This window comes from Asterias amurensis, chromosome 14 (assembly GCF_032118995.1).
Source record: "Asterias amurensis chromosome 14, ASM3211899v1".
Taxonomy (NCBI): domain Eukaryota; kingdom Metazoa; phylum Echinodermata; class Asteroidea; order Forcipulatida; family Asteriidae; genus Asterias; species Asterias amurensis.
The window spans coordinates 3,906,411-3,930,264 of NC_092661.1; the positions used below are offsets into that span (position 1 = coordinate 3,906,411).

The 23,854-nt window shown below is 41.4% G+C and overlaps 2 protein-coding genes across 2 annotated transcripts in view; both read right to left on the bottom strand.

Annotated features, from left to right (window-relative positions):
* The window catches only part of LOC139946932 (protein DGCR6-like), a 68,041-nt gene that overhangs the window by 15,412 nt on the left and 28,775 nt on the right, over window positions 1-23,854 (bottom strand). The gene's annotated exons all lie outside the window — the stretch shown is intronic.
* Window positions 9,821-14,822, bottom strand: LOC139947144 (cell adhesion molecule 3-like). The gene has a single exon (XM_071945001.1). It carries the CDS (start codon window positions 14,305-14,307, stop codon window positions 12,943-12,945), a length of 1,365 nt encoding a protein of 454 aa, XP_071801102.1. The 5' UTR covers window positions 14,308-14,822; the 3' UTR covers window positions 9,821-12,942.

The following is a 23,854-nucleotide window of genomic DNA, read 5'->3' on the forward strand; positions in this document are numbered from 1 at the left end:
TCTGTACTATGCTGTACCTGACATGTCATTACCAAACCAGTAGGCCTACCACCGACGACACTAAAGAATCATGGATCTTTCTCTTTCAGCTAGCTCCACACACACACTCTGCTGAGACTACTACCAACAACCAGGGCCCAATTTCATAGAGCTGCTAAGCACAAAAATTTGCCAAGCATGAAATTTCTTCCTTGATAAAAACAGGATTACCAACCAAATTTTCATGAGATTTTCAGGATAAGCAAACAACAGCTGAATACCAGTAACAAGCAATATGCAACAAATGGAAATTTGGTTGGTAATCCTGTTTTTATCCGAGGAAGAAATTTCATGCTAAGCAAATTTGTGTGCTTAGCAGCTCTATGAAATTGGGCCCAGTAATGATTCAAATGGTCTACCTCCATTCTACCTCCATGGTTTTACCATAAAACTATAGAGTAAGGTTTTACAAATCACTCACACACACCATGGAGGTCCATGCACACACAATAAAACACGCACTATTCCTCCAGTTTCCAAATATCCACCTCCGCGGTTACCTTTAAGAAAATACACAGATTCAATTCAATGTTCAATTCAGTATTCACCAAATGATCACAAATCTCCGTTTTGGCAAAAAACCTCCACAGAAAACAGATCATGAAAAGAAGTACTTACCATTATTATCTGTCATCCAGCGCAACACACTCCATGAAAACTCAAATGAAGAACTCATCAGCAAGGAACACAGTCACTATTGAAGCAAGTGCGAGCACAGAATCTGTGGTTTACCTGTTAATCTTTCGAGAAGACTTATCCTTTCGACCCCCCTCAGCATACACCAGACACCCACACAACACAGAGAGCGGTGCAATGTTCATTTCATACGGCAGGGGATCACCAGCTCGCTCTGCCCCCGAAATCCCTTCGCCATATGACAGGGGTCATTTCCTGTCGTTTGAATCCCTACACAATACCACATGTGCATGGCTGACTTTGTGCTTTGTATTCTGGTCCTTTTTCTCCTGGATAATTGTTTACGTACCGGAGGTTTTTTTCTCCTTTCTCTACGGCCTACCTAGGTAATTCGCTCAGGAATGAAATCAGTCAGTCAGGTAGATTTTGTGAAAGGCATTCGGTCTGGTGTGTTCTTCCTCCATGGTTTAGCTAGTTGACGGTACAGACCCTATTTCTACCTAGTGTGGGTGCAAATATTAGCCCATTGGGGTCACCCATCGAACTGTTGTGGCTGGCTATGAACACAAATTCTGATTGTTCACTTGTTGTGTATAGCTTTTCCGTATAGCAGTTACCTATGGTTGAGTGATTTGGATTGTCGGGTTATTGACGTGCTTAAAGGGGCACCCCTCTCGTGAAATTGTTATTTTTATAACAAAGGGGATTTCCGGTTGAGTGAGCTCGCCGATGGATTATTGACTTTTCTAAAGGTTAGCACGTGTGATGGATTGTTATAAATTAATAAAATATACGATTATTAAAAACTGTTTTGGGATAATACACTGGAGACATGGTTGTCCTTGAGGCCAAATGTCTCCCAAAGGAGAGCACGGGCTAATTGGTTTATTAAAGATGCACTCATTGCTTCGATTGATAGTCACTTTAAAGGCAGTGGACACTATTGGTAATTACCGTTATTAGCATAAAACCTTACTCGGTAACGAGTAATGGGGAGAGGTTGGTAGTATAAAACATTGTGAGAAACGGCTCCCTCTGAAGTGAAGCAGTTTTCGAGAAAGAAGTAATGTTCGACGAATTTGATTTCGAGACCTCAGATTCAGAATTTGAGGTCCCGAAATCAAGCATCTGAACGCACACAACTTCGTGTGACAAGGTGTTTTTTCCTTTCATTATTATCTCGCAACTTCGACGACCAATTGAGCTCAAATTTGCACAGGTTTGTTTATTTCATGCATGTTGAGATACACCAAGTGAGAAGACTGGTCTTTGACAATTACCGATAGTGTCCAGTGTCTTTAAAGATTTACTCTTGGAATTGCTTCGATTGATAATCACTTTAAATCCATCTCGGATCGCACATTCAACTGGTTTTCTTGTGTTACATTATATCACTGCTGATTTTGGTTTGAGTGAAGCGACTTTTGGCATTTAAGTTCTTTTATTGTTTCATATCATGGTCGTCAGGTTGGCATAAATTATAGTGGTTTCTTGCATCACCTTCTATCTCTGGGAACCCGGTTCAAATCCCACCGGATACTATGGGTGCGTTCGTTTAGCTTCCCTGGGTCGACCCTGGTGTGTGGCGTTTTTTTTCCAGGACGAACGTGGGTAATTATCTGCACACATTCGTCCTGGAAAAAAACAAACGCTACACACCGGGGTCGACCCGGGGAAGGTAAACGAACGCACCCTATGTGTTTCGGTTTTCAGTCCCTACCTGACTGCGTGGGTTAACCCTTGAATATGCTTTGGTTTTTCTTCCCCAATACCCATCTAAATTATCTGGGGGGAAAAAACTGAAACTTCCTCACTATGTCTTCTCATCTCGTCCAGATGCTGAATGAACAGCCTTTGACGAGAATAATTATTATCATAAGATGATCAACCATTTTCTTCCTTCATTGGAAAGTCACGTTAATAATGATTTCTTCGTGGAGCAATCCATATGGATCGAGTCTGAGTGGTTGATTTTTAAAGGAGCACTCTTCCATTTCTTTATTCAAGGACGTGTGGTGGATTAGGTCAACTGTTCCCTGAAGTTTCAACGCCTTTGAAGAATTCCATTTTGAGCGGGTTTGTACTCCATGGTTTGGGTAATTTATTATTGATGGTTTGACAGTTTCTTTAACTGCAAAGAGGGGTCATCAAAGAATGATCCTTTTAGCCCACAATTGTGGGCTAAAATGTGTACCTCTGTTCGTGGCACAAGAGCAGTCCCTGCCTGTGTGTAAGGTCTTAACAGAGATCCGTTTTAACGAGGCAGATGATTATTTAGTGAGACAAATTGGTGATTTATTTATTTCCTTTATTTACCGGTGAGCCAAACCAGTAAGAAAACTTGTTTCTTTTTGGACCCTGCATACAGTTTAGAACGATAAACAAATCATCATATTAAAGGCAGTGGACACTATATTGGATAACTCAAAATAATTATTAGCACAAAACTTTACTTGGTAACGGGTAAAGGGGAGAGGTTGATAGTAAAAAACATTGTGAGAAACGGCTCCCTCTGACGTGACGTAGTTTTCGAGAAAGAATTCATTTTCCGTGAATTTGATTTCGAGACCTCAGATTTAGAATTTGAGGTCTCGAAATCAAGCATCTGAAAGCACACAACTTCAAGTGACACGGTGCTTTTTCTATCATTATTATCTCGCAACTTCGACGACCAATTGAGCTCAAATTTTCACAGGTTTGTTATTGTATGCATATGTTAAGATACACCAAGTGAGAAGACTGGTCTTTGACAATTACCAATAGTGTCCAGTGTCTTTAAAGGGTGCATTGTAGTTGCTCAATCCATATCCTACCTCCATGGGCTGTTCCTTGCTCTATGGCTTGGTCCTTTAGGCAACTTCTGTTTAAAGACACTGGACACCTTTGGTAGTTGTCAAAGTTCTCACTTGACGTATCTCAACATAACATTTCCCGCCTTCGTGCATCACCGCTGATCCACCGCCTAGTACTTAAGCAGCATGCAGCATCAGAGTCCAGCATTCTCTAGAAGACGATCAGAGCATACTGATCGAAACGTCGAGTTAACCCAATGGTTCTTTTCAGAACCACCCCAACTCATTTAGAGATTGTTATTACATGGTGTTACCGCAAACTCTTCTATATCTTATCTCCACCATGCAAAGTTTCAAATCCTACTTAACATAATATGCACAAAATAACAAACCTGTGAAAATTTTAACTGAATTGGTCGTCGAAGTTGCGAGATAATAATGGAAGAAAAACACTCTTGTCACACGACGGCTCATGCTAAAGTATATAAGTGTGTTGCTAAGGACGTCCCATACTTAAACGCATGATGACGCAGAAATCTAGCCATAGCCGAAGCTGTAGCCGACCTGCTATAGGGGTAAGGGTACAGGAGTGGGGATTTAATAACCCCCAAACAGAGAAAAGCCCCAACTGTAGTTTCAGATTTTATCAATCTAGCTAAAAAGCCATAAGGTTTTAATCACAAGCTTTTCCTTTGTTAAGTTGACTTGTCTTCCTCTCGCTGCTTTGCTGTATATTCCCCTGTCATTCATTTCCTCTGTGTGTTCCAAGGCCATTCGCGGGAACCTTCTTTCTGTCAACTACTTGAGTCATCGTTTGAATCGTACAGCTGGACTGGTTCATATCCGATATGACTTCTCTCCCGCTAATACTTCTGGAGTTTTTTTCTCATGCATTTTCTAAATTTCGACTTTTTGTTTAAAGGGAAGGTACACGTTTGGTAATTACTCAAAACAAATAATATTAACTTGAAAATTTACTTGGTAACGAGCATTGGAGAGCTGTTGATAGTAAAAAAAAAACATTGTGGGAAACGACTCCCTCTGAAGTAACGTAGTCTTTGAAAAAGAAGTAATTTCTCACTAAAATGAATAATAAAACACTTTTAGCTAGAAGTCTTTTATTCCTATCAGAAAGCACACAAATTCGTCCAAGCAAGGGTGTTTTTTCTTTCATCATTTTCTCGCAACTTCGATGACCAATTGAGTCCAAATTTTCACAGGTTTGTTATTTTATGTTTATGATGGGATACACCAAATGAGAACAATGGTCTTTGACAATTACAAAACGTGTACAGTGCCTTTAAGCCACTTTGAGTCTTTCACATTTTCTAGAACGAAGAAAACACTCACAACTGGGAGTAAAGTAGGTGTGACAGTGTTCCCAAACCCTGTATGGTTCTCATGCAGAGAGTCTGTAAAACCTACTGAATTGTAACATTTTACTCTCTAAAATGTAAAAGAGTGACAAACACCACTCTTTACATTTCGAGTGTGTCCCTCCATTATGGCTCTTTAAAAAGAGTGGTGGTTATTTCACTCTTTTATAGAGGTTTCACTCCAGGACAAAGTGAAAAATCACTCAAAAAGATGCAAAAGAGTGGAAGACCCCTCGAAAAAGAGTTGTCCCTCATATGGCTCTTCAAAGAGTGTTTTGTTTACTCCTTTGCATTTAGAGAGTAGAGGTTCCTAGAACAAGAGAACCCGAGAACCCTGCGTTTCATACTTGCATACGAGAGGTGAAATTGACACCGAACATTGCTCTCTGTTAATGCTCGTCATAGGGGTCTAAAATATCGCTGGAAAATCTCTAAAATGAAAGTGAACTGTTTCGCTTATAATCCCAAGGTGGGTGAATCATCTCTGATTCACTTGTTTACAGAAAGTTCGGCCGTACACATGTGCCAGTCCATTTCCTGACACGTAATTAATTCTTTGCGTACGTGAGAATACTGTGAAGGGGGATTAGTGGCTTTTGGTGAGCTTTCTCCTGAAGACGATCAGAGCATACAGATCGAAACGTCGACGGTTACACCACTGCGTCCGGTCCAACTTTAGAGTCGTCCCAAATTATAGGTTGGTAAAGGTCCCAACTTGAGCGTTTAACACTTGGGGTATGCTCAAGATAGGGTATAGCCTTTTGTCAAGACCTTCGTGACTTGGACAGCTCCGCAGAGCCTCTACCCTAAGCGACTGGAAGGGGAGTCTGGGGAGACCACGCACCGGGTGGCGAAGTGGCTTCGCTGTCTCCTTCCAGTCGCTTGGGATAGCGGCTCTACGGAGCTGTCCAAGTCACGAAGGTCTTGACAAAAGGCTATACCCTATCTTGATGCTCAAGTTGGGACCACAAAGGCTTTGACAAAAGGCTAGATATGGGGATATATCCCCCAATGTTGTTCTACATAAATAAATAAAAAAGGAAAATGAGACCTTTTGTTTCTCCTTTATAAGTTGTATTCTCGAGCTCCATATTAAATAAAATACATAGGGAACTCTTAAGATCCTTGCTATTTAACTTATGATCTGAAGATAATCCGGTTCAGATAGATTCCCAGTCTCAACAACGCATCACTGGCATGGTGAGATGTTGCCCCCACACGGCTGTATACACTATTTCTTTTGGATACCCCAGTCTTTTTAATTCCCCTGCATGTTGTGGAGACCTTTTGTCTTCTCTTGTTTGTTTGTTTGTTTGTTTGTTTGTTTGTTTGTTTGTTTGTTTGTTTGTTTGTTTGTTTTGTCCTCGATATCCACAAAGTATGTACACCTCTTATTTATAACTTTAACACAAAGATCCTTTCTGTTTACTTTATGATTGGCAGATGATCCGGTGTCAGATGCAATTGTGTCCGCCATGTAATACTGTCCGTTCCAGACACTTTTCCGTTCCGGACACTTTTGCATATGCAATCGTGTCCGGGGCTATGCAAAAACCGTCCGACGGACATGTACATAGACCTTATCGCAAATACCAATGCGCAAGCGCAGACTGTTGAATGAGGTGCATTGTGGGATATATATGAATCAAATTTTGCTACCAGCTAGACCACAATGCATCTAATTCCAAGCTTTACGCGCGCGCCCCAGTATTTGCGAAAAGGTCTATGACTGTACATGTGTGCGCGCGCGTAAGCGAGCGTGCAAGAACCTACGTATAATTATGCAGCATGAATATTCACGTTTTTTATGATTGCAGCGAATACCCAACAGCCGAACATTTCCCATGTCATTCATGGCATGCACTTAGCTTGTAAAAAAAGGGCGTTTAATTTACTGCAAGGACGGTTTTGCACGGGGCGGACACAACTGCATATGCAAATGTGTCCGGGCGGACCAATTGCATTATGTAACAGCGTCCGGGCGGACACGATTGCATATGCAAAATCGTCCGGCGGATATATTACATATGCAATAATGTCCTCCGGATAGTATTGCATCTATAGAGGACATAATTGCATGCGACACCGGTTTAGCTGAGGTGTTTCTGAACACACATCCTCAACAATGCATCACTAGCACGGTATGTTGCTTTGCTTTGTCCTCTGTAACATCTTACAAAAAGTTTGTACAATTTTTTGTTAGTTCGTTTGCATGTGGAGAACTCTTGTTTTTCCTTTTTTTAGGGCCCTCGATCTCCACCTATGATTTATAACTTTTATACAAAGATCCTCTCTGTTTACTTTATGATTTGAAGATAGTGTACCCTGATTTGTAACTGATATCAATATAAACCACAAAGGAAACTGACTGGGTAATTTTTGAAATGATTTTTGGGGTTGAACAAAGATTAATGACTAGAGTGGGATTCGAACCAGCGACCTCTGGATTAACGTGCCGGCGCTCTACCAACTGAGTTATCTACAGCCCGATGTTGGCGGTGTCCCTATTTTGTCAAAATCTTTGTCCGGGGGTGCCAGTCAGAAGCCCCCAAAATGATTTATAACTGTACACATGTTGATCTCCTTTGTGGATACCTTTTGTTTCCCTTTTTTAATTTGCTCCATCTTTATAAGTTACACTCTTATGATTTATGACTTTCACACAAATATCCTCTCTGTCTGTGATTTGAAGATGATCCGGTTCCAGATAGATTGTTTCCATGTGGTGCTAATACCGACCTTCCTCTGAACAACTATTATCACACCTTTAAAATTGATCGGCCATCATTCCATACTTCACGTGTTGATCACTCCCAGAGGATGTCCACTTCTTACACGGCATAACATCTGATTAAATTAGTCCTAGATGCTTGGGTGTCATTGATCAGGTTAATTTGTACGGCCATCAATCAAACCGTGAAGGGGGGGAGGGGGGGGGGGGTAATGAGATGCTTACATTAGCCTTGGTTGTAGATGTGCGGTACTTTCCCATTGTGTGAATCTTTGCATCTATAGTTGGCAGTTTTTAAAGCCTATGTAAGCTGCTTTTTTACTGCATTCATTAGCAAAAAATTATTGTTTTCATTTACAGGCAAAGCACTTTTAACTAAACTCAGACTTTTTGTGTTGGCATGGTGAAGTAAAAACATACGTTTTCACACATAAAGAGATCCTGCTATTTAATGTCCAGTGCCTTAAAGGCAGTGGACACTATTGGTAATTGCTCAAAATAATCATTAGCGTAAAACCTTACTTGGTAACGAGTAATGGGGAGAGGTTGATGGTATAAAACATTGTGAGAAACGGCTCCCTCTGAAGTGCCATAGTTTTCGAGAAAGAAGTAATTTTCCACGAATTTGATTTCGAGACCTCAGATTTAGAACTTGAGGTCTCGAAATCAAGCATCTGAAAGCACACAACCTCGTGTGACAAGGGTGTTTTTTCTTTCATTATTATCTCGCAACTTCGATGACCAATTGAGCTCAAACTTTCACAGGTTTGTTATTTTATGCATATGTTGAGATACACCAAGTGAGAAGACTGGTCTTTGACAATTACCAATAGTGTCCAGTGTCTTTAAAGTCTATAGACCTTTACCATGGTGCAGCCCGGCATCTTGAATTTCTCCCATTGATATCAATGTTACCAAACCGAGGCTGGAAGAACAAACTAGTCTGGTTCCTATTTGCAACATGATTTATTAGCATTCACTATTGTTATTCGATACGAGGAACACGACAAAGATGGAGGCAGCATGATAAAGGTCTATGGATCTTGGCATTTATAATTGGTTATTTGTAAAACCTGTGAATAGCTGCTGTTTTTCTGCATTCATTTGGAAAAATGTTTGTTTTGACACACAGCTAAAAATCAAACCGATAGGCAAAGCACTTTCAACTAATCTCAGACTTTTTGTGTTGGCATGGGGAAGTAAAAACATACGTTTTCCCACATAAAGACATCCTGCTCTTTAATGTCCAGTGCCTTAAAGACAGTGGACACTATTGGTAATTGTCAAAGACTAGTCTTCTCACTTGGTGTATATCAACATATGCATAAAATAACAAGCCTGTGAAAATTTGAACTCAATTGGTCATCGAAGTTGCGAGATAATAATGAAACAAAAACTACCCTTGTCACACGAAGTTGTGTGCGTTTAGATGGTTGATTCCGAGACCTCAAATACTAAATCTGAGGTCTCGAAATCAAATTCGTGGTAAATTTCTTGAAAACTACATTACTTCAGAGGGAGCCGTTTCTCACGATGTTTTATACTATCAACCTCTCCCCATTACTAGTACTAGTAATCAAGAAAGGTTTAATGCTAATAATTAATTTTTAGTAATTACCAATAGTGTCCACTGCCTTTAAAGTCTAACATTACAATCTTGTCGGAGGTCCGGATCTACGACAAGATCTTCAGCCATTGGAGGTTTTGACCATAGACTAAGGGACGTGCGCGAAATCATCGTGTGAAAGGGAATCTTTGACTCCCCAAATGGCAAGCAGGACAGGCGAGTGGGGTAAGCAAGGCAACCCCGGGGATATCAAACTGGGTTTACAAGTCCTCAAGAAAAAAAAAACCACCAAGTGTGAATCAAACGGTGAGTTCAAAATCCCACAGAAATTTCCCGGGGTTGTATTTCCCGGGGAATTGCACTATTATGAATTTGGCTTCTGTGGGAACGATTGCGTTGTTTTGAGAAAATAAAATATTTCTTATAACAACCTTCATTTACAAATTGTACACAATTGTATTTATTGTTTAAGGTTCAACATATAATTTATACAATCAGTATACGTAAAATGACAAGCATGACTATAGATTGAACTGTGCACATAGTGTATACGGATAAATCATTACTACAGTAATATAATTTTAAAATACAATTACAAAAAACGTATTGCACTTTGTACACTTATTTACACACAACCGACTTACAAAAAAGGTGGGCCACCGTTTTTTTTTTTTTTTTTTTTTTTTTTTTTCAACGTAATGCTTGTGTATAAGCACAGAGAAAACAACAAACACAATACAATTATTATTATGGTGACAATTATAAAAATAATACAGTTACATTTAAAACTCATTACACTTTGTACACCTATTTACACACAGCCGACTTAAATAAAGGTGGGCCATCGTTTGTTTGTTTGTTTGTTTGCTTGTTATTGTTTTTTTGTCAACGTAAGTACCAAGAGAAACAAACGGTCGCTGTTTTCCTAAAGAACGCTCAATCATTCTACGTTTTGCGGAGAAGTATACTTCATGTGACATGGTAGTTTGTCAGGTAACTTTTTTTTGCTGGTAAGCATAATTATCTTGTGCTTAGCAACTTGTTATGCTTAAGCAGCTCTAGGGCCCTGGAAAGAGTAGTTGGCCTATTTCGAAACCACGGCTTCGGGTTTCGATTCTGCTCAGGCTAGCTTGGCCCCGCGGTTGTTTTGACAATTGCGCGTGCTTTGCGTAGGCGCTCAGGGCTTCAGACGGGAGCCTGAAGCCGAATCCAAAGCCAAAGCCGGTGATTCGAAAAGGCCATAATACCCAGACGTTTATAGGGTGTGCCGTCCCCCCTATACGAGCCAACAGGAGACTACCTAGACCAACAGTCCACAAACCAACCATATAATTGGTTTTCAGTTTTAACAAATTATATCCAGCTCTTGTTTGGAAAACTTTTCCACCTGTTCGAATCCACCCGTCATAACGAGACCCATGTTTGGGTGTTCCTGTACCTGTCAGCCTGTGATGACTATATTTATTTTCTTTTTGAGAAGTGAAGCAGCTAACCACCGTATTCCCCAGAGAAGGGATTGTTACAGACAGGAAACCCTTCCACTTCATGGGGTTTCCATCCAGCGTTCAGTTTCTTTAGCAAAGTTCCACATTTAGTAAGACCATATGAAGACACTTTGTTTGGTTTTGGGGTTTGCCAGCCCGCAACATTCCTAAGCTACAAGCAACAACTGCTTGGAAATTATCAGAAATGATGAATTGAGTTTTGAAAACCACAACATTCCAAAACTACACGCAGAAACTGCATGGAGTTACTATAGAAATGTAAGTTCAAGTCAGCTTAAAGCTATATAGACGGTGATAGCGAATTTGCTCTCACGTAGATTTTGAAAAACTAGAAACACTTCTGCCGTTGACGGCGTGCGTCTTAGTGACAATACTTTGACGTCATTTGTGGGATGTTTCTTTGTTACACCTCCATGCTGCAACAGATACAACACGGAGCTCCCACATTATTACGTAACTAGAGTGAATACGTAACAGGGCTTTTTGCGAATCTTTCCGAAAAGCACCAGAAAAGGGTATTCAAAATGATTGTTTTTGTACACGATTAAAATCTGTTTAAAGACATTGGACACTATGGTGGTAATTGTCAAAGACCAGTCTTCTCACTTGGTGTATCTCAACATATGCATCAAATAACAAACCTGTGAAAATTTGAGCTCAATCGGTCGTCGAGGTTGCGAGGTAATATATAATGAAAGAAAAAACACCCTTGTCACACGAAGTTGTGTGCTTTCAGATGCTTGATTTCGAGAGCTCAAAGTTCTAAATCTGAGGTCTCGAAATCAAATTCGTGGAAAATTACCCCTTTCTCAAAAACTACGTCACTCAGAGGGCGCCGTTTCTCACAATGTTTTATACTATCAACCTCTCCCCATTACTCGTTAGCAAGTAAGGTTTCATGCTTATAATTATTTTGAGTAATTACCAATAGTGTCCACTGCCTTTAATCTCATGTGAACTCAATTTCCTTGATTGAAAACAATGAAGTTAGTTTCACATGCTGCTGTTTTCGTTCAAGCCGGTCTTTAAAACCAGAACTGCATTTTGTGTGAGCCAAAGCCTTCACGAGATAATAAACCTGCGAAAAATGGAGAGGTTTGGTAACACCAATGAATTACTTTTTGACTTGTGTTTGTTCTGAAATCCACCGGTGGTATTTAAACCTCTGAAAGTTCAGGCTCAATCAGCGTCAACAAGCGTCACGAACAAAATAGTGAAAACCCCGCCAAAGTTTTCAAACATCGGGTACAAACTATTACAGTGAATATTAATTTTGGTTTCTCCTCATACACCGATGTGTGTTAGCACTGTATACTCAGTACTTCCCCGAGTCCTGTGAAAAAATATCACAGGCATGTTAATTACAGTGCTAACACACATCGGTGTATGGGTAAAAACCAAAATTAATTTTCTAACATCTATTATATTACAGTGAAGTTTTTCAAAATGACCACCTTTGTTTCATGGTAAGGATAAAATTACCATTGTACCGGAATTGAACACACATCCATGCTTTAAAAAACATTACAGGCCGGTATGCTTATATAGTTTAAAAGGGCAAGGGCACCAATGAATTTTTGGGAAAGGGCACCCTATGAGGAAATTGTGGAAATTGAAAATTTCTACTGGAGCATTTCAAGGGCACCAAGGCAATGACCATGCCGGACATGGAGGCAATCGCCTTCATTGGCTGCGTGAAGTGTCAGGCCTGGCATCCTATATGAGGAAATTGTAAATTTTTAGTGAAGCATTTCAAGGGCACCAAGAGGGCACGGGGCAGTTGCCTTCGTTGCCTCCGTGAAGTATCAGCCGTCTATTTCACAAAACTCCTCCTAACTTAGGATTAATCTTGTGACTTATGACGAGTCCCAACCCTGCACTGTAGCATGCAGACCTTAAAGGAACACGTTGCCTTGGATCGGTCGAGTTGGTCTTTGAAAAGCGTTTGTAACCGTTTGTTATAAAATGCATGTATGATTAGAAAGATGTTTTAACAGTAGAATACAATGATCCACACAAGAGTATCACTCGAAGTTGCGTGGTTTTCCTTTTACCTCGTCGACAAACACGGTCGGCCATTTATGGGAGTCAAATTTTTGACTCCCATAAATGGCCGACCGTATTAGTTCGCAAAGTAAAAGGACGAGTTACTCGTTCTAACTCGAGATAAGACAAGTCCTAAACTCTTTGTGAAATCGACGGCAGACCTGATGACAGTTCTTTTACTGTTCAAAAACATAAGGTTACAAAACTACGAATACAAACTGCTTTTCTAGGGCCGCTGAGGAAACTCCGCTCATGTGATGCTCAGTTTGGTCTGTTTATTGTCAATGGGAAGCATTGCCGGTTGGAACTCATACTCAGTGAGTGGTCGCGTGAATTCCGTCTGGGCGCTATGCTCGTCCAGCCGCTTCGTGAAGATCCAGAGTCTGCTTCGGACCATGAGAGCCATGATGGCGATCAGGAGTAGGAGGATGATACCGACCAGCATTGGGACCAGGACGCGGTAGGCGAAGACCGCCGAGCAATACGACGTTTTGCCCCGGTCGGTTGTTCGGTTGGACGGATGAGGAGGGGCATGGTGGAGTGGTTCAATGGGAAGCTGAGGTTTAAAATGTGGTTGTCTCACGGCTAGCACCCTATGTGCAGTGTCATTCCCCTGGGTGTTGACAGCAGTGCAAGACATCAGTCGCCCGTCATCGTTACTGTGAATATTCTTGATTTGAAGCGTCCTGTTATTATCGAATAGCTCGATTCGATGAGATTCAATAGGGGGATATATGGTCCAAATAACTTGAGCGGGATCGGGGCTTGATTCGATCTCACACACAAAAACAGCATCGTCCTTTTCGTGGATTGCGTATTTTAACGGTCGGATCACAGCGCGGGGTTTGTGGACGACCGTCAACGGCCCAACCTGACACCGGTTGTTGTTGAAGTACGGAAAGGCATCGCTGGTTGCTCTACACCAGTAAATCATCCCATTCTCCGATTCTGTTATATTCAGAGTGACGAAGATAAAGTCCGAGGCGCTCGTCGTGTCGATGGCGACTCGACTCTCGTCCTGCGGGCGTTCCAGGTGGAGGCGTATCGCCGGGAAGCCCTTCTGGGAGTGGCAGACCGGAACCACCTCCCCAACTTGGAGTTCCCTGTATCTCATCTCAACCGGGCACTCCGGGTATGACATTGGGGGTAGATAGTACACTGTCACCCGGCTAATTCTAGACTGCAGCAGCATTGCTCCCATGCTGCTAGCAGTGGCATTCTTAGAAGGTCCAGCATAAACTCTACATGTGTAATTACCCGTATCAAACCGCATGACGTTCTGTATCCTAAGATCAGAGTACCCTTTTCTGTATCCACCGATAACGGAGTACCGGAGCGGGTCGACAGAAAAATGCTCCCCGGTTACCAGCGCCCTGTCACGGCTGATGGTGTCGTTGTTCTTGGTCCATGTGACGATGTGGTGCGGTTCGAGCCCGTGGAACCGACAGCGGAGCCGCACCCGGCCGTTTTGGTCGACGTGAATGTTGTTTGGTTGCTTGACGAACCTTAGCTGTGACGGGGTCTCTCGGATCGGGAGGGAGTTTGTTTTAACGACTGTCAGCAAACACGCCGTGAAAGTCAGAACCCACAGACAGATGGTCGTGGTGGTAGACATTGTGTGTGAAGGCTCAGCTGGCGCACTGATGAATAACTTGAATATGATCAGCGCTCACAGGAGAAGTTTGTTTTCGACTTTCACAAATCTCAAGAAAAACAAAAATCAGATTGTCATTGAAGTCACTTATGAGGTAGGCATGGGTTTACTCCGCTGCTGTTTTAGGCATAACCTTCACGGCCTTGTCTCCAGTTTGGTGCTCAACACAAGTAATAAAGAGAGGTTTGCGGTGACCATGCGAACACGAGTTGGTCACTAGCAGTACAAACCTGTAAAATGTGACATCTCCCCTCAAACCACACAAACCGAAGTATATACACCACAGTGTAATAATGCAAGCAGCTTACGCGTCCGTGCGAATCAAACACTGTGGAAATGACAAGTTACTCAAGATGATAACACAAGCCAGTCTCTTGACAAGTGTGTTTCCAATGCAGAACATTCACCATTAAGTCATCGGTTATGAATAAACCAGTTCCTTTAGCTGTCCACCAATCGTCCCTTGGAGAGCTTGCACCGTTTTTAAAACTCAAACCCAAGAATAACTCGAAGGAGACCCAGAAAACTTGTTTCTTCTTTTGGAAGTGAAGAGACACTACACACATTACAAGCGACTTCCTCTGCGACGTTTTGAAGTATCTCTGTGCGTGCTCTGACAGCACTCGGGCACGCCTAATAAGTTTGCGAAGGGACCCCGGAGTCCTGACCCAAACGAGGGTTGTGATTGGTCCATGTCCGGGCTGACGCACCAAGCGACAGGAAGTACAGATTCTGTGGGGACAGATGAGCGAAGAAGGAAGGGGCGGAAGTGTTTAATATTCTCCAGTTTAGGAAAGGGCAAAAGAAAATGTGTAGCGTTCCCACCCGCTTTTGTTTTTAGAGGCCGCCTTCTTTTTTTCTTCTTTTAAACATTTAAAAAAAAAAACAATGTTTTTTCTTTCTTTTTCATCAAAAGGGATACATTTGAACGATCTAGGACGAACAAAATCCCAGCCGGTCGTCGTTAGAAAATGTGTCTGGCGGCCATTTTGAAAAAGATTTTAAAAAGGCCCTCCCCCTTCCCGTTTTTCACATAGGCAGGACGCAAAACATGTTTTTTTTTAATTGGCCTAACTGAGCATCTGAATTCGGAAAGGATCCTGTCACTGAGTCGACTGATTTGCAAGAGGAGGATTGAGATGGGGGGGGGGGGGGGCTGAGATGGTGATCGAGGTGTCTAAAAATAAACAAGCTCGGGTCTCGATGTAGTTATAAGGAGGTGAATCTTCAGGGATGTCCTTGAGAAGTAAGGAGATTACAGGAAAAACAAATTAATATGAGGAGATTTTGTGATGATGTTGCTGTGATGGTGCCACTGCGGGATCTGTATAACAAGCTTAGGGACACATAGTTGACAGTTGTGAAGACATTTCTTAAAAGTCATTTTCAACTTTTCGATATGTTTATTCCTATATAAGTTTTGGGCCGTTATTAAGATGTTGTGTTTACCCCCTAGTTTCAAAGGTATACGCGCGTGATACTGGTCCAATTTCATAGAGCTGCTTAAGCAAAACACGCATCTAAACACAACAAAATGATGCTTACCAGAATAAGGTTTTTACATTTTTATACCATTTCCACCATGAAATAGTTTAAATTTGCACATCGCACTTGCACACTACTATACTGATGCCAAAATGAGGGAAGATCACACCAGTTTGTATGGGGGGGCATGATGACGCATATACGCGTTTGTGCATGCGTCTCACTAGTGCAGAACTTTATATGGCGTTGCAACCAAGAATATTATTGCCTTTTTGTGGAAGGTATAATAAGCTCAAATGCAGGGTGGGATTCGAACCTGTTCCCAGTGGGGGAAATAAACTAGAGCTCCATAGGCTTCACGCACAGTGTTCCCTATTTGCACAGGGTACCAGACATTACATTAAAGTGCATTCAAAAACATAAAGCCAAACAAAGACATGAGTAATACTTAAAAAAACAAAACCGTTACAAAGAGAGTTTAAAAAACACCTTGTGAAAAGAATTTATTTAAGTGTATGAAAATTCAGCCCCTCCCCCCATCCCCTGCTTTAATGGCAGAAAACCCATGAAGTGAAAAAAAAAAACTGTTACAAATGTTTTGCTAATTATCACACCCCTAAAAAGGAGGGCATCATGGAGACTCATGCCCCTTGGAGAGAAGCCCAGAAAAGAGTCACTCTTTGCGATCCGGGATTTCATGCATCATCGTTTCCTGTTGATATACAAACAGGTGTTACATACCCCCCTCTCTCTCTCCCCACCCCCCTTCACTCATTGGTGCCCCTCCCCCAGTTATAGTTGAATGGCATGTACCTTAGAACAACGATATTGACAACATAGGAAGACCGCCTAAAGGCCTAGATAGCTAAGTTGAAAGATGTCCCTACACCCCCCGGCAAATAGACTTGGTGGCAGCAGACTTACCAGGTAAAATCCATTGTTCTCGGTAATGTTCGCATGCTCAGAACTACCTAAACAATGGAAATTTACCTGGTAAGTCTGCTGCCACCTAGCGTTCCAAAGTCTCCCATTGGTTGTCGATTTGGAAAGATAATAATGAAGTTGTGTGCTTTCAGATGCTTGATTTCGAGAACTCAAAATCTAATTCTGATGTCTCAAAATCAAATTACTCGAAAACTACGTTTTCAGAGGGAGTCGTTTCTCACAATGCTTTTACTATCAACCTCTTGCCATACTCGGTAGCAAATAAGGTTTATGCTAATAATTATTTGGAGTAATTACCAATAGTGTCCATCACTGCCTTTAACACTAACAGGTTAGATCCTTTGTTCTATCAGGGTCCCATCATTTCTGCTTATCAGCAGAAAATAGTTAGTTGTTGTTTGAAACAAAGACAAATGGATAGAGTTGGATTAAAACCTGCGACCGCTAGATTAACGGGCACGCTCACTAAAGCCATCCCTAATTTGCGGTGTCTCCGTATTTTGTCAATTCTTTGTTCAGGGCGCCAGTCAGAAAACATTGCTCAACATCTTTATACTTAGCGAAACTAAAAAGGCTATGCCTACCAGTTACATTTGGTACGTGTTATTTTGTTACATGTATACTGCTAAGCATTTTAGTTGTGCATAGCTACTTGTTGTGCTGATATGAAGGAGCTCTATGAAATTGGGCCATGGGCTAAAAAACTGCTCGAGCTGGTTGGCATAAAAAGTTGCTTAGCAAAAATATTGCGATTAGCAGAAACGGGCTACCAACTTTAATAGTTACCTTGTCACTCACATCTATCAGCTGGTGCCCCAATTGTATCATGCTTAGCAACCGAGTTTGCTTACATTAAAAGTTTTTGCTTTAATGGAAATTGTGCTAAAATCATTAACACGAGTTTTGATTTTGATTTTTTATTTGCACCCTTCTACTTATAGTGTGTCTTTACTGGGTTCTGTGGATCTCTGGAATTCCTTCGAGGATGTTTTTGAGGATGGGCGCTGTTACAGCAGGGTATGGTTTTTCGTAAGAACATTCGGCGGTAGGGGAATAGACCTTATGCACATGACGTCATTTCAGTACGGCGCCCTCGCTTTGAGGTCAAAAGGAGGTTGTTCATTGGCTAATCTATGTGCGTTTCCATTGTTTCGTCACCGTTTGACCTTAAAGATGGCGGCTGGATGACGTCAATGCATAAGGTCTATCCCTCGGCGCATAGAGCAAGGACCGTCTTTCACATGTCTGGCATGCTGTCATATGTAAGAGGCCGATGGTAAGAGACAGAATATTCCAGTAACCAATAGCGTTACCAAGAATTAAACCCGATCATCCAGCGCTATAATCTGACAATTCTGTTCAACTCAATGCTATGCCTCTTTTTCCAAGCTTGGCCTAAATATATACCCGCATTTGAATCGACGCTGAACGAGCCAAACGTCAATTCCGTCAGGACGGATAAACATTACATCTCCAATATCGCGCACACAACTGTTATTTTTGAAATCACAAGCTCATCCGTCGATGATCGTAACGTTCTCAGAGGCTTGGCAAGAAGCCACGAACAAACCCCGGCTCCGTCATCCCCCTTAAAGGTCACATCTGGGAGCGATCGGAAGGCTTAGATCCCCGATCAAAATCGTGTCATCTTAACCCCCCCCCCCTCTCTCTCTTTCTCGCTCTCTGTTTGGTTACAGCCGGCTGCTTGAAATAAAACTAGTGATTTCCCTTGGCGTAGATTGTGTAAGATCGAGATCTAGAAATATTTTGGTTATGATACGTGCTTGTCCATTACGGGAGGGGTGGGGGGGGGGGGGGTCTCGCACCTAGGTCGATCCAAGAGATTATTTTGTCTGCCGTCCTTACCTGCATCAAAGTAAACCGAAAGAACCAAACCCCCAAATATATGTTTGCTGCTGTGAGTACTGGATAGTGGATGGGACGTAAAGCCGCTGGTTCCGTTGTTGTGTAACGCACGTAAAAGAGCCCAGTGCACTCATATCGAAAAGAGAAGCGGTTCGCCTAGGTGTTCCTGGTTTGATTGACAGCATATTGCGCCACAGTACCTTATGAACCATTAAATGGTGCTTATTAAAGGAGTAGGTCTCATACTTCAAAAACGTATAGCTCAATATACTTTGCTTGCAGGAAAATATTGCATTGAGCGCCACTGAGTGACGGAATTGCGCACTAAATAAGAAACCACTATTACTATTATTATAGTCCAGCTACCCCCTCCCCTGCCCCTCCTCTCGAACACCCCTTTCTCAAAAGATGTAGCATCCCTACATTCAGACCCTAGTGATGCCTCTCTAACAGGAAACAACTTGTTATGGGAAGACTTTAACCATCTTCCCCAAATTGATCTGACTTTTCCACGGAGCTGGGGAATTCTGTCCACACAGCTAAGATTTCAACATGAAGGTTAAAGGATTACGTTCTTTAGTGCTTTGTGGGTTCAGCATCTGACATCAAATGTCGGATAGTGTTTCAAAACATACTCAAATTGTCTGACATAGCCATCGATCATGGAGACTCTTTCAACAGAAGTTTTCAACCTGACGCGTAATAGAAGAAGCTGATGCCATATTCTAAATTGGGCGCACATTCATTTTTCTGGTACTCGTATCTCACTTATTTATCTCGACACATCCTTAAAGGCAGTGGACACTGTTGGAAATTACTCAAAATAATTATCAGCATAAAACCTCACTTGGTAACGAGTAATGGGGAGAGGTTGAAAGTATCAAGTATTGTGAGAAACGGCTCCCTCTGAAGTGACGTAGTTTTCGAGAAAGAAGTAATTTTCCACGAATTTGATTTCGAGACCTGCTGTACATTATCTTGATTCAAAGGCAGTAAGCATACCAGAAGTAGCAGTTTGGGCAACAATAACCAAATGCTGTACCTTATCTTGATTCAAAAAGAGTACGCGTAGACCTACCACTAGCAGCGGTAAAATGAAAAAAACAAAATCATCTAAAAACAAATAATTAGTGTACTCATAAGCTGCACACAGCAATATCCAATTAAATTGACCCCCTTTTAAGAAAATTTCCAAACAGCGTGGCTACCCTTGCGATTTTGCTTAATTAAATTTCGCAATTTTTAAGCTAAATTCAATGAAGACAGAACTCATAGGAACCCAAAGCCAGTTCGTTTTCCTGTTGTTGCACTTCTGATCTGCTTCTGATCCCCATGGAATTTGTAATTTAGTGCTTTAATTGAAACTGACCAATTCTCGTCCTTACCAAAGTTGATAAATTAAATTCTACTCAACAAGTTAGTACAGATAATTTCTCCATGTTGTGAGTTTGAGAGCTTATGAAAAAAGTATTTATTTCTGTCTGCTCGTTTGCTCATTTTTTCCCCTCCAACTTTTCAGCTGTTTCGCCAATTTCCTCATTTTGTTTTTAGAATCCCACTCTTATTTTCTTGGTTCATCACCAAATAATTCAAAGTTTACCCAATCAGTTTTTCTTTTGAATTGTATCTTAATATTTGAAATAAATTATGGGCACCCCTTAAGGCGTTTCCCTCGCTGCCGCTTCCCAGGTTGTATCGCATTTTGGGTGTGATACCTGGCTTCTTGGCAATTATAATGGTTTCTGATTTGCACCCGCAATAAGAATATAATAATAATAATAACGAAGTCTTATATAGCGCACGTACCTACCAAACGAGGTACTCAAGGCGCTGAGTATATACAAACTTTCAGAAAGATAGGTTATTGCAGTGATGAATTCTGAGACCCAATTATTTAGCACCTTATAAGGGGTTACAAGGTGCTACGGCGCATACAGCAGCCACAGCCAGGAACACCGGGGCGAACCCCTTCTCTTTTCGATAAGTGTATATTTTCTTTTACACTGCGTTACACAACACGTGGGACCAACGGCTTTACGTCCCATCCGAAGGACGAAGCAAAGTGTCGTAGAGTGTTGTAGAGTGTTGACACGTTAATCCAGAGGTAGCTAGTTTAAATCTTGTCTTTGTTCAAGCCCAAAGTGGACAACAAAAACACAGTACAAAGGATGCTTTTGAAAAGTTTTTGTTATTCAAAGTATATTATGACCAACATGCATTCCAGTGTTTTCCAATTTATTTGAAAGAAAAACATTTCACATCCCATAACCTTCTTCATGTCAATCCTTCCAGAAAATATCTTTATCTTAACCTAGGCCAACTCCTTAAAAAAAAGCCTCTGGTGTTGTATTCTTTCCTTACAAACTTGTAATGAAAGAAAGAAAAGTAAAAACAAAAGAAAATTGAAAAAGACGGTCTCTGACTGACAGCTTAAAGTTGAGACGTCTATCTTGGAGTTTAATTTCCTTATCGCAAGGGTTGGGCTGGTTGAGACTAGACAACATGTCTTATTTATTAAATTGTTCCTCGTGCTTAAAGGCACTGGACACGTTTGGTATTTTATCAAAGACCAATATCCTCACTTTGTGTATTTCTAACTTTTTAGGCATATCATCCCGGGAAAATGTTTGCTTAAAGCCATTGGACACTTTCGGTAAACAGTATTGTCCAAGGCCCACATTTCGTGTATCACAACATAAAATAACAAACCTGTGAAAATTTAGGCTCAATCGGTCATCGGAGTCGGGAGAAAATAACGGGAAAACCCACCCTTGTTTCCGCACGTTTCGCCGGGTCATGACATGTGTTTAAAATAAATCCGTATTTCTCGATATCGAGAATTGATATTGTTTTAATGTTTTCTCAAAAAGTAGAGCATTTTATGTAATAATATTTCAAGAGAAGTCTTTCACCATTACCTTCTGTAAACCCTGTAAGTAATTTGTAAATCTGTGAACTTTTTTTTTTCTGTACCGAAAGTGTCCAATGGCTTTAATAATGGTCACCGGAGTTGCAAGACCATACAATGAAAGAAAAACCCTTACTCGTTACACAGGGTGCTTTCAGATGTCTGAAAAACAGTTTCAAAGCCATTTTCTGATTTAATTTTTGGGGCGAGAAAAATTACCTCGTTGCGTATAAAATTACTCCTGTTCTACTAAAGTGATCTTGTAGCATGCACTGCAGTTGGTTGCCTTTAGTTGCCTCGTGTGACAAGGCCCATGCACTCTAGAGACCACAGGGTCAGTTGACCAGGATTCCGGGTCTCAGAGGGCCTGACCCATTTCTGAGTCAGTGTTGACCCGGAAACTTAAAATGAACTAATAATAGCATGCACTGTAGTTGGTTGCCTTTAGTTGTCTGTATAGAAGTTGTCGCGTGCAACAATGCCCATGCACTCTAGAGACTCCAGGGTCAGTTGACCAGGATTCCGGGTCTCAGAGGGCCTGACCCATTTCTGAGTCAGGGTTGACCCGGAAACTTAAAATGAACTAGTAACAACTGGGTTGTGAATCGTGTAAAATTGACACGTTTTCTGAGTCATTTAGGCGTACTGACTAATAATGGGGCCAGGCACCTTGGGACCAGGGTTCCGGGTCAATAATTCTGCCCAACACTGCAAAAACTGAGATGAGTAAAATTGACACTATGGTTTGTCGTCACATACAGATACCGAACTTAAGAATCAAAATTAACATCTTTATTGTGCTCATCATTTTGTGTCATCACACAACTTCTTGCCAATGTTCCTGCTGTACGCGGAACCTAGTAATCCGAAAGACAAAACAATCTTGGACAATTATCTTACTCAAGGAGCGCCGAGACCAGGACGCGAACCCACACTCTGCTAACCAGTAGAATTGACTCAAGTCACATTCTCGTGTAAGAGGCACATTCTCGTGTTAGCACAGTGCATGCAATTAATCGCGCCTCGATTGACGTCACGAACAGCGCCCTCTCGGGTCGGGCTTATTCTCAAATTTGTAAATAACATGGAACCTTATTTTTTTTTAAACCTTAGACAATTGTTTATTCATGTTCCACTCATCAAAACACATATTTTAGTGACAAAAGCTTTATTTTGAAAAAATAACACTTCCAGGTGACTTTAAGCTATCACCCCAACTTACTATGAAACAACCCGTAGCATAGCATAACCCGTACAGTGCGCGCTCGCCGTCAAAATGTGGAAACGGGAGAATGCGGAACAGGTTTGGGAATGCAGAGCATCAAAAAACGCTAACCCCGCAAAACAGTAGATTCCTGGGGGATGGCAGGGGACTTGAGTCAAGTCTACTAACCAGAAACACCACGGCCCAATTTCACAGAGCTGCACAAGCAGCAAATAGTGCTTGGTAATTGTTTGCTAAGCATTACCAGGATACAATCCACGTTGAAAAGTGTGATATTGTTTGGCCGACATCCTTGTTCAGGTTAGCATCATTGCTGTGCTTAGCTGCTCATGTGCTTAGCTGCTCATGAGCAGCTATATGACGTATAGGGCCCTAAGATTGAGTCCGGTATGCTTAAAGACACTAGACACTATTGGTAATTGTCAAAGACCAGTCTTCTCACTTGGTGTATCTCAACATAATATGCATAAAATAACCAACCTGTGAAAATTTGAGCTCAATCGGTCGTCGAAGTTGCGAGATAATAATGAAAGAAAAAACACCTTGTCACACGTAAATGTGTGCGTTCAGTTGGTTGGTTTCGAGACCTCAATTGTTCTAAATCTGAGGTCTCAAAATCAAGTGGAAAATTACTTCTTTCTCGAAAACTACGTTACTTCAGAGGGAGCTGTTTCTCACAATGTTTTATACCATCAACCTCTCCCCATTACTCGTAATCAAGAAAGGTTTTATGATGATAACTATGTTGAGTAATTACCGATAGTGTCCACTGCCTTTAAAGGAACACGTTGCCTTGGATCGGTCGAGTTGGTCTTTGAAAAGCGTTTGTAACCGTTTTTTTATAAAATGCATATGGGTAGAAAGATGTTGTAAAAGTAGAATACAATGATCCACACAAACATGCCTCGAAATTGCGTGGTTTTCCTTTTACCTCGTCGACTAACACGTCGGCCATTTATGGGGGTCAAAATTTTGACTCCCATAAATGGCCGACCGTGTTAGTTCGCACAGTAGAGGGAAAACCACGCAATTTCGAGGCAAACTTGTGTGGATCATTGTATTCTACTTTTAAAACATCT

Bases quoted from the DNA above. Each gene is read 5' to 3' on its own strand.
- LOC139947144 (XM_071945001.1), bottom strand. From the start codon at position 14,307: ATGTCTACCACCACGACCATCTGTCTGTGGGTTCTGACTTTCACGGCG.